Source organism: Eumetopias jubatus, unplaced genomic scaffold, assembly GCF_037043125.1.
Source record: "Eumetopias jubatus isolate StellerSeaLion01/CBP00866 unplaced genomic scaffold, mEumJub1_p1.0 scaffold_11, whole genome shotgun sequence".
Classification (NCBI taxonomy): domain Eukaryota; kingdom Metazoa; phylum Chordata; class Mammalia; order Carnivora; family Otariidae; genus Eumetopias; species Eumetopias jubatus.
Genome location: NW_028274817.1, coordinates 50,668,338 through 50,685,529, shown reverse-complemented (window position 1 = coordinate 50,685,529; position 17,192 = coordinate 50,668,338). Strand labels below are relative to the sequence as shown.

Genomic DNA, 17,192 nt, shown 5'->3' with positions numbered 1-17,192 from the left:
ACATTTAGGTCTTTAATCTATTTTGAATTTATTTTTGGGTATGTTGTAAGAAAGTGGTCCAGTTTCATTCTTTTACATGATGCTGCCCAGTTTTCCCAACAGCATTTGTTGAAGAGACTGTCTTTTTTTCCATTGGATAATCTTTCCTCCTTTATCAACGATTTGTTGAGCGTATGGTTGTAGGTCCATTTCTGGGTTTATTAATTAATCTGTTTTATTAATTGGTGTATCTGTTTTTGTGACAGTACCATACTATCTTGATGACTATAGCTTTGTAATAGAGTTTGAAGTCCAGAATTGTGAAGTCTGAATCTTTGCTTTGCTTTTTCAAGATTGTTTTGGCTGTTCGGGGTCTTTTGTGGTTCCATACAAATTTAAGGATTGCTTGTTCTAGCTCTGTGAAAAATGCTGATGGTATTTTGATAGAGATTGCATTGAATGTGTAGATTGCTTTGTGTAGTATAGACATTTAACAATTTTCTTCCAATCCATCAGCATGGAATGTTTTTCCATTTCTTTGTGTCCTCTTCGATTTTTTTCATATGTGTTCTATAGTTTTGAGAGTACAGATCATTAACTTTGGTTAGGGTTATTCCTATGTATCTTATGGCTTTTGGTGCAATTGAATATGGGATCATTTTCTTGACTTCTCTTTCTGTTTCTTCATTATTGTGTATAGAAATGCAACACGTTTCTGTACGTTGATTTTGTATCCTGTGATTTTACTGAATTCATGTATCCATACTGGCAATTTTTTGGTTCAGTCTTTTGGCTTTTCCACATTAAAAAAAATGTAGTCTATGAAGAGTGAAAGTTTGACTTCTTCCTTGCCAATTTGGATGCCTTTTATTGTATTATTGCTGAGGCTAGGACTTCCAGCACTATGTTGAACAAATGATGAGAGTGGACATCCCTGTCGTGTTTCTGACCTTAGAGGAGAAGCTTTTAGTTTTTCCACATTTAGGATGATATTAGCTGTGGGTCCTTCATATAAAGTCCTTATGATATTGAGGTATGTTTCCTCTATCTCTACTTTGTTGAGGTTTTTTATCAAGAATGGATCCAGTACTTTGTCAAATGCTTTTTCTGCATCTATTGAGAGGATCATATGGTTGTTATCCTTTCTTTTATTAAGGTGGTGTATCACATTGATTGATCTGTGAATATTGAACCACCCTTGCAATTCAGGAATAAATCCCACTTGATTGTGGTGAATGATTTTTTTTAACGTATGTTGGATTCGTTTTGCTAGTATTTTGATGAGAACTTTTGCATCCATGTTCATTAGGAATATTGGTTATATATTCTCTTTTTTAGTGGGATGTTTGTCTACTTTTGGAATTGAGGTAATACTGGCCTCATAGAATGAGTTTGGAAGTTTTCCTTCCATTTCTATTTTTTGGAACGGTTTGAGAAGAATAGGTATTAACTCTTCTTTAAATGTCTGGTAGAATTCCCCTGGGAAGCCATCTGCCCCCAGTGTTTTGTTTGTTGGGAGTTTTTTGATTTCTGATTCAAATTCTTCTCTGGTTATCAGTCTGTTTAAGTTTTTTATTTCTTCCTATTTTAGTTTTGGTGGTTTATATGTGTTTAGAAATTTATTTCTATTTATCTATTTATATGTGTTTAGAAATTTATCTATTTCTATTTATCTATTTCTTCCACATTTGTCAGCATAAAGTTTTTCATAATCTCTTACAGCTGTGTTTCTGTGGTGGTGATTGTGATCTAGCCTCTCTTATTTGTGATTTTATTTATTTGGTTCCTTTCTCTTTTCTTTTTGAGAAATCTGGTAGGGGTTTATCAATTTTATTCTTTCAAGGAATCAGCTCCTAATGTCATTGATATGTTCTACTGTTTTTTTTTATTTCTATATCATTTATTTCTGCTCTAATGTTTATTATTTCCCTTCTGCTGGCTTTAGGCTTCATTTGCAGTTCCTTTTCTAGATCCTTTAGGTGTAAGGTTAGTTTGTGCATTTGAGAGTTTTTTGCTTCTTGAGGTAGGCCTATATTGATTCCCTCTTATGACAGCTTTTACTGCATCCCAAAGGTTTTAGAATGTCATGTTTTTAATCCATTCTGATAGCCTATGTCTTTTGATTGGAGCATTTAGTTCTTTGACATTCAGAATAATTATTGATAGATATGAATTTTGTGCCATTGTATTACTTGTAAAGTTGTCATTTCTGGAGATTTTCTCTGTTCCTTTCCAGTTTTTGTTACCTTTGGTCTTTCTTTCCTACTCAAAGCATCCCCTTTAATATTTTTTGCTGGGTTGGTTTAGTGGTCATGAACTTCTTTAGTTTTTGTTTTTCTGGGAGACTCTTTATCTCTCTTTCTATTCTTAATGAGATCCTTGCTGGATAGAATATTCTTAGCTGCATATTTTTTTGTTTTCAGCATGTTGAATATATCATGCCACACTCTTCTGGCCTGCCAAGTTTCTGTGGAAATGTCCATTGCTAACCTTATTTGTCTTCCCTTGTATGTTTTAGATTTATTTTCCCTTGTTGCTTTTAGGATTTTTTCCTTATCTCTATATTTTGTAAATTTTAACCATGATATGTCTTGGTGTTTGCCTGCTTTTGTTGATTTTGATCAGCATTCTCTGTGCCTTCTAGGTAAGGATTTCTGTTTTGTTCCCCAGATTAGGGAATTTTCCTGCTGTTATTTCAATTAAATTTTCTGCCCCGTTTTTCTCTCTTCTTCTTCTGAGATTCCTATAATACAAATATTATTGTGGTTTGTGGACTCTGCTAAATTCCCTAGGTCTACATTCATGATCAAACATTTTTCTTTCCTTCTTTTTAACTTCATTATTTTCCATAGCTTTATCTTCTGTATCGCTTATTTGTTCCCCTGTTTCTTCCATCCATGTGGATAATTACACACAGTGGGTTTCACATTTCGGCTATAGCATTTTTTATTTTGGCCTGACTAGTTTTTCAGTCTTTTATCTCTGTGATAAGGGACTCCCTGGTGTCTTCTGTTGTTTTCTCAAGCCAAGATAGTATCCTTATGAATTTCTCTTAAATTCTGAATCAGGTATATTACTTGTATCTGTTTAGTAGATCCCTGACCATGACCTTTTCTTGGTCTTTCTTTTTGGATGAGTTCCTCCATTTTGGTATTTGGTCTAGGTCTCTGTCTTCTTCTGTGTGCTAGTAAAGCCTGATATGTTTCCTGCTCATAGAGTAATAGCTTTATTATGGAGAGGTCGTATATACTCCAGCACCTGACACTTCAGGAACTGCTTCTGGTGTATGCTGTGTACACTCTGCTGCTGTTTTTTGGCTGCTCTTTCCCCAGGTCAGTCCTCTGCAGAGTTTCTTCTTGTCTCAAATGGGGAGTGTTTGGATCTTGTGCATTATGTGTTGAGTTTTTCCTAGGTGTGCTCTGGTCTGCTTGTTAAAAGAGTCATGATCCTCTTTCCATTAGAGTTGAAGCTTTGTAGTACTCTATGGTCAGTAGACTTGGTGCATGTGGGGCATTTGTGCTGGTGTTCTGGGGGTGTGCCCCCCTGCATTGGTTCTCAGGCACACTTGCCCTCGTAAAGAAGCTTCTTCAGAGCACAGTGAGGTGGGGCTTGGTGTAGGCTCCTCAGGCCTCTGCTATGTGGGGAGTTCATGCTTGCCAGTGTCTGGGAATCCCTGACAGAGGAGCGAAAAGTCTCTTCTTGTGTGTTCAGGCTTCCCTCAAATCCCTGCATTCACCCTTTATGTATCCAGGCCAGTTACCTCCCCAACAGTGCAGAGCACCTGTCTTTTATCTCAGGCACATCAGTTGAGTTTCAAAACTCATAACTTTTGGTACCTATTAAGCATGGACCCATGCTGATCCTCTGAGGAGTGTCACACCACCCTGGGGCTGGCGTCAGTTTGTCCCATAAGTGCAATTGCACCAACACGCAGGAGCTTGAAGTTTATAGTAAAGTGCAGCAGAAAGCCAGCATCCAGGTTAGTTGCCCTCAGCTGCTGTCTCTTTCCCTATGCTAAGGAACTGGGCAGCACAATGCCACCTGATGGCTCTTTTGTCCCTGGAGATGCATTGCCTCCTCTAGTAGATACACTCCAAGAAGGAGGAACTTTCTCTTCTAGTGCATCCTAGGGGATCCTCAGACTGTGCCATCTGCTCCCAGGCCTCTGCCTCCTACACAGGTGTACCACTGCATCCCCCAGGCTTCACAATGGCCAATGGCCATGGTGCAGACTTCTAAATCTTAAGTCTTTTAGCTCTGCTGGTTGTAAAAACTCATGATAATCAGCCCCTCTCATTTTCCCAGTGTATGGTTTTGGGGAAGTGTTCTTGGTATGTGATCTTCTGTGCACTTTGTGCTTTCTCTCTTTCACTCTGTTTCCTCTGTCCATGATTTGGGCTCCCTCCCCTCTACAGCATCTATAATTCTTTATTACCCTAAATCACATCTCTGTACCCCCTACCTTCCATAGTGTGGCTCTTCTCTCCCTGTAGTTGTGCAGTTTGGTCTCTCAGTCCTCTTAACGATTTCTTGAATTCATAAAGATTTGATATTCATGTGGTTGTATTTGAAGGATGAGGCAAACATTGGTTCCCCTACTCTTCCACCATCTTAACTCCTTCCCCCAACACATCATAATTTAACCTCTCATTTTCTCTCTTTTAGTATTTTATGCAGGTATTTTGGTTAAACAGCTGAAGGAGAATTCCATTTAGGCTATCCATATATCATTCTACTGTCAGATTTTGTGGAATACCACTTTTTGGATGCTAGACAATTAAGGTTGCAATAGAAATATTATAATTTGTGTTAAAGTACAATCATTTGAGCATTCTAAAAGTGTATTCTCTTTTCAAGGTTAAATATAGTTACAGAGTTGAACTGCTTGATGATGAACTTTTAGGTTTCATTTTCTTTTTTTTTTTAAAGATTTTACTTATTTGTCAGAGAGAGAGAGAGAGAGCAAGAGCACAAGCGGGGGGGGGGGGTGGGCAGCAGGCAGAGGGAGAAGCAGGCTCCCCATTGAGCAAGGAGCCCAATGCAGGACTCCATCCCAGGACCCTGAGATCATGACCTGAGCTGAAGGTAGACACTTAAACAACTGAGCCATGCAGGCATTTCTAGGTTTCATTTTCTAATTTGATAAAGTTAAATGTATAGGATGAAACATTAAAGAAAATAATTCTAAAACCTATTTTTCAATAACAGAACAGTATAAATGTCCATTATATGCAAAGAGAGACTTCTCAGTCCACCCTTTTAAAATTTTGTTTGGGGAACGCCTGGGTGGCTCAGTTGGTTCAGCATACCACTCTTGGTTTCGACTCAGGTCATGATCTCATGCATGGCAAGATGGGGTCCCAAGTCTCGCTCTGCACGCAGTGGGAAGTCTGCTTGAAGATTCTCTCCCTCTGCCCCACCCCACATACTTTGTCTGTCTCTATCTCTCTCTCTAAAATAAATAAATCTTAAAAAAAAAATTTTTTTTTGTGAAAATGGGTATTTTTTACCTCGGGTTGCTGCCATATTTCCTCTCTACTAACACCATAATCAGTAACCCACCCCAACAGGTGTGCTTAATTGTTATGAAAGTGATCTGGAGCTTTGATTTTCTGAATGACCTGGGAATTCAATAAAGCAAAAAACATTCCACTTATCTAATACATAAAGTTGTTTAAAACTTTCTCAAAACTATGTTATTAAGTGTACATTTATGGTGGTGATCATTGCAGTTTGATGAAGAATTCACAGCTCGACAGGAAGCTCAAGCTGAACTTCAAAAACGAGAAGAAAAAATTAAAGAGCTTGAAACAGAAATCCAGCAACTTCGAACCCAGGTAATGAAAGAAGGTATAGACTTTATGTCATGTCGTAGTGAGTTTGATGGTAGAAAATTATCTTGTTAGATGCAAGGAAAAATGTGACCAGAAGCAGACTTTTTGGCAGTTTTGCATTTTAGTTGAAATAACTCTACAGATTTAATTTTCCAGGACAATAAATAATTTTACTGTTTGGGTAAAAATAAGGTATTAGTTGCTTAAACTTCCCTCAATAGTTTTAATGGAATATATTACACAATCAAGAATGTTTAGGAGCAAAAATTTTTTGATGATTTGAAAAGTTGGATGCATAATTTCAAAACCTAGAAATTTTGCATTTCCTCCTGCATCACCTATGATGAGAAGCACTCATATACACTCAAGATCTTAGTTATGGTGTCTAAACTTTAGAACTGATTAAGTCCTCTCAACACCTTATTTTTATTTTTTTAAATACCCTCAGCACTTTTTATGTTTTAAATGGTTATTAAGAAATGGAAGATTATCAGTGTTGTTGAGAATAATTTCCTTTTTCTGTGTATGCGTTTTCTTTTTAGTTTTTACTATGCATTTTAACCTACAAAGCCCATTAATGAAAACAATGATTGAGAAAATAAAATGGAAGAAAAAAATGTTCATTAAAACACAAAATTCAGCCACATAAATTTTGACAGTCTCTTTGGCTTTATTAAATGATTTATGAATTTGGCATCATTCCATTTAGTAAGCAGAGGGGAATTCCAGGGGGTTGTATAAAATGAAAGGTTTTTATGAAAAGAGGGTGGGGCAACAAGTTATTAGGGAAAGGAAAAGATCTTTTAGGCCCTGCCACTTTCCCTTAGGGGGAAAGCAAGAGGTCTTATGCAGATTACTTTATCTACCATTACGGGCTGGAGAGGACTTCTGTGGCTGACATATTGTCTGTTGATTTAAAAGTTCCTGACTCACCTGTTAAGACTATTTCTTGGGGATGTTGAAACTGCAGTTAGATTATGTATTAAGCTCTGGTTTGGGGACTCAGCCTAACTGATGCCATTTGGGGCCTGTGTTTTTTTTTTTTTTTCCCCTAACAGCTCTTAACATAGTGCATGCTCAGTAGATGTTTATTGATTGACTAGATTTGTATTCATCAGTCTACTGAGAAATGACTTCAGAAGTTACTGATGAACTCTAAATTATTCAGTTCAATGCCTTTCATACCCTTAGTCTGTTTCACTTACCTATAATATTTGATAATTTCTTTCATTAAGTCATTCTCCTTTTTTGTATCATCTGCCTTCCCTTTTCACATCTCTGAGAACTCAGTTTCTTTTTGTTTTTGCGCCCCCCCAGATGGTGACATTCCTCAATGTCACCCTACCACAAGGCCTTACTATTTAGTGAGTAGTTGCTTATTTATTATTAATTTAACTGATCTGTAAAAAAGCAGAGTCACACAGTCCTTTCTAGTGTACCCAAAATTGTGCCAAATACTAAATTATTCATTAGCTATATTCAAATTCTCAATACTCTATTGTAGCCTAATTTAATTGTTGCATTCCTAATTGTTCATGAGAGGGAAGAGAAGGGCTGATATGATTTGATTTTTAAAGGCTGGTGGCATTTATTTGAGATTCTTTATTAAATTTGTGAAACATGCATTTAACTTGAGTAAAATCCTCTGTTAAAAGGGATAGCATTTTTATGGCTCCCCAAGTTTCATATCATAGATATGATCTAATGGAGTAAAAATTTGATGTTAACAAATATAATTTTGCTCTCTTTCAATAAAAAATTGGATATACATTTTACCTTTCAAAGTATTCAACAAATCTATTTATACATAAAACTTGTAAATTACTAATTTCTTAAACTTTTCAGAAAAATTATTTTGATTTTCTCTATAATTTCTTTGATCTCAATCAAGATCATAAAAATCTGTTTTCTATAATTTTGCTACATTAAAAGTAAAATGAAAATAATTTTGCATATTGTAATACTTACTAATTTCAGGAGAAGATTGCATTCCAGAGGAGGATTGTTATTTGTTGAGTATATAAATACTTTAGTTGCATATATGTATATACACACATAAACATCATACATATGAATAAAAATATTGGAAAGTGCATATTAAATATTATGAGAAATGTTTCCATGATTCTATGATTGTTAATTTTTAATATGCTTATACATAGGTCAGTCCTTTAAATTGATTATTCTTAAAATATGCTTCAACTTATTTTGTAAAGCCATTTCTAAGTTTAGTTAGTACTTTTAAGTACTCCAACTTGGAAATTCATATTAGTAAAGAAAGAAGACTTTCTTCCCAAATAAAAATAACACTATGCCAAGAAATTTTATTAATTTTAAACTTTTCTTTCAGTTCATCTAATGTCATATCTTGATTACAAATACATCTGTTCATTGGTAGGATTTTCTTAGGAATGTTTATAATAACCAACTTCACTTTAATCATTTATTTTAGAAGTGAACCATTGTAACCAGCAATGGTTTAAAGAAACAGGTACAGATTAACTTAAAAAGTAAACAGTTTGCAATGAGATACAGTCCTTCATCTGTTATCCATTATCATTAGAGAATGAGGTTGAAGTCAATTTCTTATGGTAGAAGTAAGTTATACTGTCCTCATCATCCAGTCCGTGTGAATTAATCTTTTCATGGCAAGTGACTCCATGAGGAGATAGACTGCTATAGGGGAAAGAGGACTGCATTAGGTATAAGAACAACCCACATTCAAATTTAACCACATTTCAGACTCCGCTACCTTTGGTTAGTCATTTAACCTTTTTGTAGTTACGTTTTTTCTCATCTATAAGCAGTGAGATAAAGTTTAGATTAAAAATGCCCTACTTTACAGGGTTATAATAACAATGAAAAGAAATAATAGCTGTAAAAACATTGATAAACATATATTACCACGCAAATGGATGTTACTCAGTATTAATTATTGGTACTAGAAGACTGCTAAGTTACTGGTGCTATGTGATAGACTGTGTAAAGCTAATTGGCTCCAAGGGAATTAGACCTATGATTGTATTAATTATCCTATATTCAAACCAACTAGTCTAATAGGCTCAAGCCACTTCAGTACTTCTTTGCATGTATTTATAATGATAGGTAATTTTTCATTATTTTGGGGAGGTGTTTCACAAAACTTTGAGGATGCCAACTTTTATAGTGTGTTAGCAGAAGTAGTCCTTGTACAGAGTTTATAATGCTTATCAAAAATCTATGGGAGTTTTTTGTTACTGTTAAGTCCTTTGATGTTACTAAATTAAATAAAGTGTATGTAATCTTGAACCCCCAGTGTCTACTGATAAGTTTTCTTTGCTGTTATATTTTACTGTAAGCTTTTAAACATTGTATTACATATGTTTCAGGGACATGGACTCTCAGGTTCATCAGGAATTCCAGGTCCTCCTCCACCACCTCCACTGCCAGGTGGTGGGTCATCCCCACCACTACCACCTCCACCAGCACCACCTCTACCTGGAGGAACTCTCCCTCCTCCTCCACCTCCTTTACCTGGAATAATGGGTATACCACCACCACCACCACCACCACCACCACCTTTGTTTGGGGGACCTCCTCCACCACTTCCCCTTGGAGGAGGAATTCCTCCTTTCCCAGAAGCAGCACTTGATTTGCCTTATGGGATGAAGCAGAAAAAAATATATAAACCTGAGGTGCCCATGAAGAGAATCAATTGGTCAAAGGTGATTATGACTATGACTAGACTAGAGTATTTGACCAGATATTTTATGACTAGATTATTTTTGGCTTTGTCCAGCCATAGTTGATCATTAATATGTGAATAACTGTTGCTCCATATAAGTACTGTATAATACTTGAGAAGATGACTGCTGACTTATGCTTTCCTTTGTGAGTTCACCATCTTATGTTTATCTTTCAGTCTAGTACCCTGTGAATTGGAAACTCCACAGATAATTGGAAATTAATGTAGAAGTCAAAAGGAAAACCAAAGTGAAAATGGTGCTAGAGAATAATATATAAAATATATCACCAAATGAAACATGATTTTGATTCTTGTACTGTTTTAAGTACTACAACATTCTTAAATATAATCTTTATTATTACTGAGCCTTTTTATCTTAGTTATTTTTGTTCTTAGAGAGTTTTTTTTGTTTTAGATTTTTTTTAAAGATTTTTATTTATCAGAGAGAGAGAACACGAGCAGGGGCAGAGGGAGAGGGACAAACAGACTCCTCACTGAGCATGGAGCATGATGCAGGGCTCAATTCCAGGACCCTGAGATCATGACCTGTGCTGAAGTCAGACACTTAACTGACTGAGCCACCCAGGCGTCCCTTTTTTGTTTTAGTTTTAAATATTTAGATAGTATGGAATAGTTGGCAGCATTCTGTCACTACAGAATAACCTAATTATTTTTTTAATGTAATTTATGAGGTTTTTTTCTTTTGAATGTTATTTTGCTTTTTTTTTTCATTCCTTGAGAGAGAGAGAATGCGAGGGGGGTAGAGGTAGAAGGAGAGAGAAAGTGAGAGAAAGAATCTTAAGTAGGCTCCATGCCTGAGCCTGACATGGAGCTTGATCTCATGACCCTGAGATCATGACCTGACCTGAAATCAAGAGTTGGACACTTAACTGACTGAGCCACCCAGGCACTTCTATTTTGCTTTATTATTATAAGAATATGTCTCGTAAAAAGCTTCTTATCAAGATTGACACAGTCCCTGTTCAGTAGGAACTAATCTAATGAACATACTTAGAGTGAAATATGACAGTATCTACATAGTAAATTGGTTTGACCAGAATCATGGTTAAACCAGTATTTAACTTAAGACTATACTTATGCTTTGCTCATAAATGAGGTACAAATGTTTTTGGAATGTAGTTATTTTTTATTAGGTACAGTCCACCAAACTATAGGATCCAGATGCTGTTGGTCCAGTTGTCTCTATGTATAAATTTAATGATATGTTCAGTTAATATTTCAGCATACAGTGAAATGGTACTAATACAACACAAAGCATCATGATGTACTAGAAAATGTACAGTTCTAATCTTGGGTTTCGATGTAGTGGTTAAGAGCACAATTCTCTGGAGCATCACTGCCTGGGTTTAATTCCCCTCTTTGCCATTTACTAGTTGGACAGCCACTTAAACTTTCTGGGGCTGTTTCCTCATCTTTAACATGGAGATAATAATAGGTCCTGCTTCAAGGGATTATTATAAGGGTTAGATTACATAATACATGCAGATCACTTAAAACTGCACCTGACACATTATAGGAGGTATGTAAGTTGTCAGCTATTATGGTTATTACCTTCACCCTGGTCAGTAAACATGGAGAATTAATTCACTTTTCTGAATTTTAGTTTCCTCGTTTTTAAAAATCCAGGAGGAGAAAAAAAATATATGTGAATTGGGGGAGGGATTTACTAAACTATTTTTAAGATTCCTTCCAGAAGACTTTTTTATTTATTTTTATCTTTTTATTTTTTTAAGATTTTATTTATTTGACAGAGAGAGACAGCGAGAGAGGGAACATAAGCAGGGGGAGTGGGAGAGGGAGAAGCAGGCTTCCCACCGAGCAGGGAGCCCGATGCAGGGCTTGATCCCAGGACCCTGGGATCATGACCTGAACTGAAGGCAGACGCTTAATGACTGAGCCACCCAGGTGCCCCCAGAAGACTTTTTTAAATGTAATTTGCTATATGGCTAATTGCTGTTGTGTATCTTTTTTGTACACCAATAGAATTCTGGGACTTCCCCAATGAATATTTACTTAAATGTTATTTTGATAGATCCTGAAATTGATTTAGTAGGTAGATAAATAAAGGAACTATCAATTTTGGTGAAATTGAATTCTTTGAAGAATTAAATATGAATAATTTAGATACTTATCTTCGTTATTTTTGTTTCAGATTGAACCCAAAGAATTATCTGAGAACTGTGTCTGGTTAAAAGTTAAGGAGGACAAGTTTGAAAATCCTGATCTCTTTGCAAAATTGACACTGAATTTTGCTACCCAGATAAAAGGTACATCTTATTTTTTAAGTAACCTTCACATTTAAAGGGTTCTTGAGTGACTCCAGAGACGACTGTTTGTTATAAACACGTTTTTTAATTAAAAAAGGTAAAAATGCTTACATCACAGTATTCATATAGTAAAAATAATTTAAAAAAGGATGCATGATAAGCTTATCCCTTTAATTCCAGACTTACAGCTTCTTCCCCAGAGAAAACCACTGTTACTATTTTCTAACATTGCCTCATAGAAATAGTCTGTGCTTCTAGATGCATATGTGTATTTATCATTTTTTTGTTTTTTACTTCTTGCTGTTTTTACTTTATATACTTGGATGTTATCCATAATAGCTTGCGTTCATCTACTATGTTCCTTTGGCATACTGCATAGAATTTGTTGGTATGGACTTATCCTAGTATATTTAACCAGTCTCCAGTGAATGGGTATTTAGATTAATTCCAGTATTTTTGGTATTTCAAACAATGCTGGGATAAATGTGTATCTGCATATACCTTTGTGCACATAAGATCTATTTGTAGGACAAATTCTAGAAGTGAAATTCCTGGACAGAATGCTGTATACATTTATAATTTTGATATATATTACCAAATTGCTTTCCAAAGAACTTGTTTCTTTAGTGGCACCTACAATATATTTGAGTATCTGTTTCCCTACAACGTTTGTCCATCTCAGAGGTGAAAATGGTAAATCATCCATGTTGTAATTTTGACTTCTTAAATTTGGAGTGAAGGTGAGCAGCTTTTATTACATTCAGAGGCAATTTTTATTTACTCTTCTGTGACCGTCTCCCTCCAGTTCTTTGCACATTTTGTAGTGAGCAATTGTTCTTTTACGTCTCCATGTTTTTTTTTTTTTAAGATTTTATTATTTATTTGACAGAGACACAGCGAGAGAGGGAACACAGGCAGGGAGAATGGGAGAGGGAGAAGCAGGCTTCCTGCCAAGCAGGGAGCTCGATGCCGGGCTTGATCCCAGGACGCTGAGATCATGACCTGAGCCAAAGGCAGACGCTTAATGACTGAGCCACCCAGGCGCCCCCTCCATGTTTTTTGTATTGAGTCCCACAAGAATCATAGATTTCATGAAATTTTAGAGTTAGTCTGGACCGTAGAAATGATTAAGTCTGGACTCTATTTTACAAATGAAGAAAATTACGTTTGAGACATACAGATAACTATAAAATCCATTAGAGAGTTTCTAAAGGTAGTATGATATAGTGGAAAAAGCCTGAGGAAATGGAGTCACACTTATTTGCATTTCAACTGTAATACTTGTAACCTCTGAGACTGAATTTTCTCATCCATAAAATGAGTAGACTAATGTTTATCTAGTAGTGTTGTGAGAATTAAATAAGGTTATATATTTAAAGCACCCAGCACAGTGTTTAGTATAGTAGGCACTTAAGAAATATTAATTCCCTTTTCCCTTTCATTTAACATGATGCTGTGTATGTGTGTGTGTGTTTTGCCTTAGTTGTTGACACTTAATCGAGCTGTTAATTCAGCAAGAGAATTTCCTGCTCTTCTGAGCAGCACTTGATAGAGCCAATCAGTTATAATAGAAGCAATTCTTACTGCAGCTGCTAAAACCTAATAAAAATTATATGAAGGCTCTCATCTACTCACTGCTAAGAACACTGAATTCTTGTTCTTCTTAGCTCTGATTCTCTGAATTTTATGTGTGACACTAGTACTATTTCTATTTTCCTAATTTTGAATATTTGAGTACAAATCAGGTCAGGAGTGCCTTTCAGTAATATTACTTTTACTAAGATTTATTTTTCAAAGGGACATTTAAAGGAACAGTTAAGCATCATAGCATATTCCAGACATAAATAACATAGCCAAAACAAATTTTAATGATACAACTTTCCCATTTATTTCAATGACACTTGGTAACTGTTGATTGACCTTATTATAACCGCTAAAGTTCCTTGTCACTTGCAGGGTCTTGATTCATAATTTGGCCAGTAGGTGGCGGGATCAGTAAGAAATCAGGAGGCTCTGGCTCCAGTGAACTCCAAGCACACTTCCCTGGCTTTCCTAGTTCCAGGAAGCCCTTTCTTTCCCATTTTGCTGTTGTTTGCCACTCACTCAGTTGCATTCCGGAAGGAGGAACACACTCATTGTTTCTAAGGCCTATTTCCAAAGCTCTTAGACCCAGTGTTCCAAAACCTCTGAGAATTTTCTCCTATTGCAAGGGGTTTGGAGAGCTCATTTCTTGTTCTTTCTAAATGCACTGAAAGCATTACTAGTCTATGTTAAGAAAATATTTAACTTAGGAGTTCAGAGTACTTCAGGTTGATGAATAGAAAGTTTTTTTTTTTAAGATTTATTTAAGAGAGGGAGAGAGCACGAGATGGGACAGCGGAGGGGGAGAGAGAGAGAGAGAGAGAGAGAGAGAGAGAGAGAGAGAGAGAGAGAAAGAGAGAAAGAGCCCTCAAACAGACTCCCTGCTGAGCTGGAGCCAGACATGGGGCTTGATCCTAGGATCCTGAGATCATGACCTGAGCTGAAATCAGGAGCTGGTGCTTAATCTGTGACTGAGCCAACTAGGCACCCAGAAAGAAGTTTTAAAATACCTCTGATTCCTATAATATTTACATGTGTAAATACTTAATATGTGTAATTACCATCAAATTATACTTTCTATTTGAATTAAAGTTAGGTGATTTTTAATTTTCTATTAATAACCAAATTATTTCTAATTTAGGAGAGACTGTACCTCTCATTTAATTTAATTTATATCATCTAGTGAAGGAGAGAGCAAGAGGTACACTACATTTAGTAAAGTTGTATTAAATGCTAACACAGATAATTTTTTACATAGGAACGCAGGATGGGAATATAGTTAATTTTTAGTAGGACCAATGAAGATCCCATAGGTGGTATAATTTGAGCTGGGCCTTGAAATTTAAGTAGAATTTTAATAGGAAAAGAAGGGAAGAAGACATTCTAATCAGAGAACACCATTAGAAAAGTATGGAGGTGGAATGAGGTACATACTGGGCGAGGTGCAGCTGTTGAAAGCACAGCCTATTGAGTTGGGACTTGGAGGTGAAACTGGTAAGGTGAACTTCATAGTGAAGAAATGGGGTTTTGTACTTTAAGCATTAGTGGCACAGTAATTTGATTATAAACTATTGAGGAGGCCTTTGGCAGACAGATAGGTGATGGGAATTCACAGGTACATGATAGAGCATTGGTTGTGAATAAATTACCAGTGGTTTAGGCAAGATATGAGGATATCCTGATTAGTATGAATTCTTAATCTCGAAGGTCTTCTAGTTCCCAAATTCTGTGTTCCCATGATTAATATGTAGGTTCTTACAAGCTTAATGTTGCTATGTGACAAAATATATCTCACAATGCTCTCTGGTTTAATGAAAAAATATGTATATATTAGATGCAGCTTCAAAAGACCCTATTAGTACTTTTGAATATATATTATATATGTAACTGTTAGAATTTGTATCTGTTCTAGTTTAGTATTCAATTTGATGATATTTGGGGCCATATAAACATCAAGGCTACAAAAATAGTATCATTTTCCTTAAAAATCTGTAGTAATTATAGATAACAGTGATACTACATAAGAATTAAAGTAATGATGGTTAATATTAACTAAACTTAAAATAATAATAAAATGTAGGTTATAACTGCAAATTCTAATTAGAATTTCAAGGGTTCTCTAGAGGCTTCAGGAAGAACAAAAATTGCATGGAAGTTGTAAGCAGTTTCTTTGGTTTTAATGTTGCTTGGAGGAAATATAAGAAATAAACATAAAAGGTTAATAAAATTTAGCTTCTTCAATAATATATTTCTGTGGTATAATTTAGCTTTAATAATAACAGAAAATTGAGGTGCTATAAATATTTCAGATGCATATAAATGCCATTTTGCAATGCTTGAGATATTGGGCATAGCTTCAAAATTATGGTGGAATGGAGTTTAAAGATGTATTTATGTAAAAGCACTTTTCCTCTAGGATCATATTTTAAATTGTGTTTCTTAGTCATTGAATCAGCTAGCTGCTTTTGACCATACCCGCCCTTGTTTGGTTGCTTAATAGAGTCTTTATTATGTTTGGTGAAGCAATGAAAAAACAAAAGGGTGGTAAAATCTAATTCATCTCTGTCTTCATCATATAGAAATTCTTAGAATTGACTTGAAAATAATGAGATGTCCATCTCAGAGTGCACACTTCTACAAAATAGTGCTAAAGTGTGCTGAGAGACTTGGTGTCCTAACAAATAATTTGTCATCTTAATGACACAGTATGCATGTTCTGTACTATAAGCTTTTAATATATATGGAAACAAACCAAGAAGGCTTAAATCTTTCAGGCAGCCAACTAACCACCATATATACCTTATATAATTTAACGTATGATGAACATACACTCCTTTCCAATTGGCATGTTCTAGAATCAAACAATTACCTCCTTTATGTAGAAGAGGGAACAAGGAATTTGTGAGTCAGAGATGCAAGCCATTATTTAATTATAAGAATCGCTATTTGTAGAGAGCAATTGAGACACTGTAGCTTCATTTTCTAAATGAGTAGGCATCAAAATGGCTCTATTTTTACATATTGGTGATAGTGTGGTGATTGTGCTACTTCTACCACTAATACCATCACTACTAATAGCAATAATAGCACATTTATTAAGCATTTACTATGTCCCAAGAGATGCATAAACATTTTAAATTCATATTTCATTTAATCCTCACACCAACCCTAGATACTATTATTGTTGTTTTATAGGTGGAGAAACTGAGGCTATGAGAGATTAAACAGTATGTCTATTTTACATAGCTAACAAGTGGCAAAGCTGAGGTTTGAACCAAGATTTGTTCTTAATCTCTTACTTATGTTGTAGCAGTGGCTTTAAAAATTTATTTTTATTTATTTTTTTAATATTTTAATTCCCATATAATTAACATACAGCATATTAGTTTCAGGTGTACAATATAGTGATTCAGCAATTCTATACATTACTCAGTGCTCATCATAAGTATACTCTTAATCCCTGTCACCTGTTTTACCCATTCCCCCCCACCTCCCCTCTGGTAACCCTCAGTTCTCTAGTTAAGAGTCATAACAATGGCTTTTAATGGCTATTAAGCCCTTAGTAATTTGTGTGTTTTGTTGCATAGGTCACTGATCCTTTCTTTTCTTTTTTTTTTTAAAGATTTTATTTATTTATTTGACAGAGACACAGCGAGAGAGGGAACACAAGCAGGCATGGGAGAGGGAGAAGCAGGCTCCCCGCTGGGCAGGGAGCCCGATGTGGGGCTTCATCCCAGGACGCTGGGATCATGACCTGAGCCGAAGGCAGACGCTTAATGACTGAGC

General features: G+C 35.6%; 1 protein-coding gene across 4 annotated transcripts in view; it reads left to right on the top strand.

Annotated features, from left to right (window-relative positions):
- DIAPH2 (diaphanous related formin 2) overlaps positions 1–17,192 on the top strand; it is a 946,398-nt gene that overhangs the window by 278,615 nt on the left and 650,591 nt on the right. For all 4 annotated transcript variants that reach the window (XM_088028705.1, XM_088028707.1, XM_088028706.1 and 1 more), the window contains 3 exons: positions 5,712–5,816; positions 9,182–9,517; positions 11,711–11,825. In XM_088028705.1, coding sequence (XP_087884831.1) covers positions 5,712–5,816; positions 9,182–9,517; positions 11,711–11,825 — 556 coding nt within the window. The remainder of the gene's footprint in view (positions 1–5,711; positions 5,817–9,181; positions 9,518–11,710; positions 11,826–17,192) is intronic.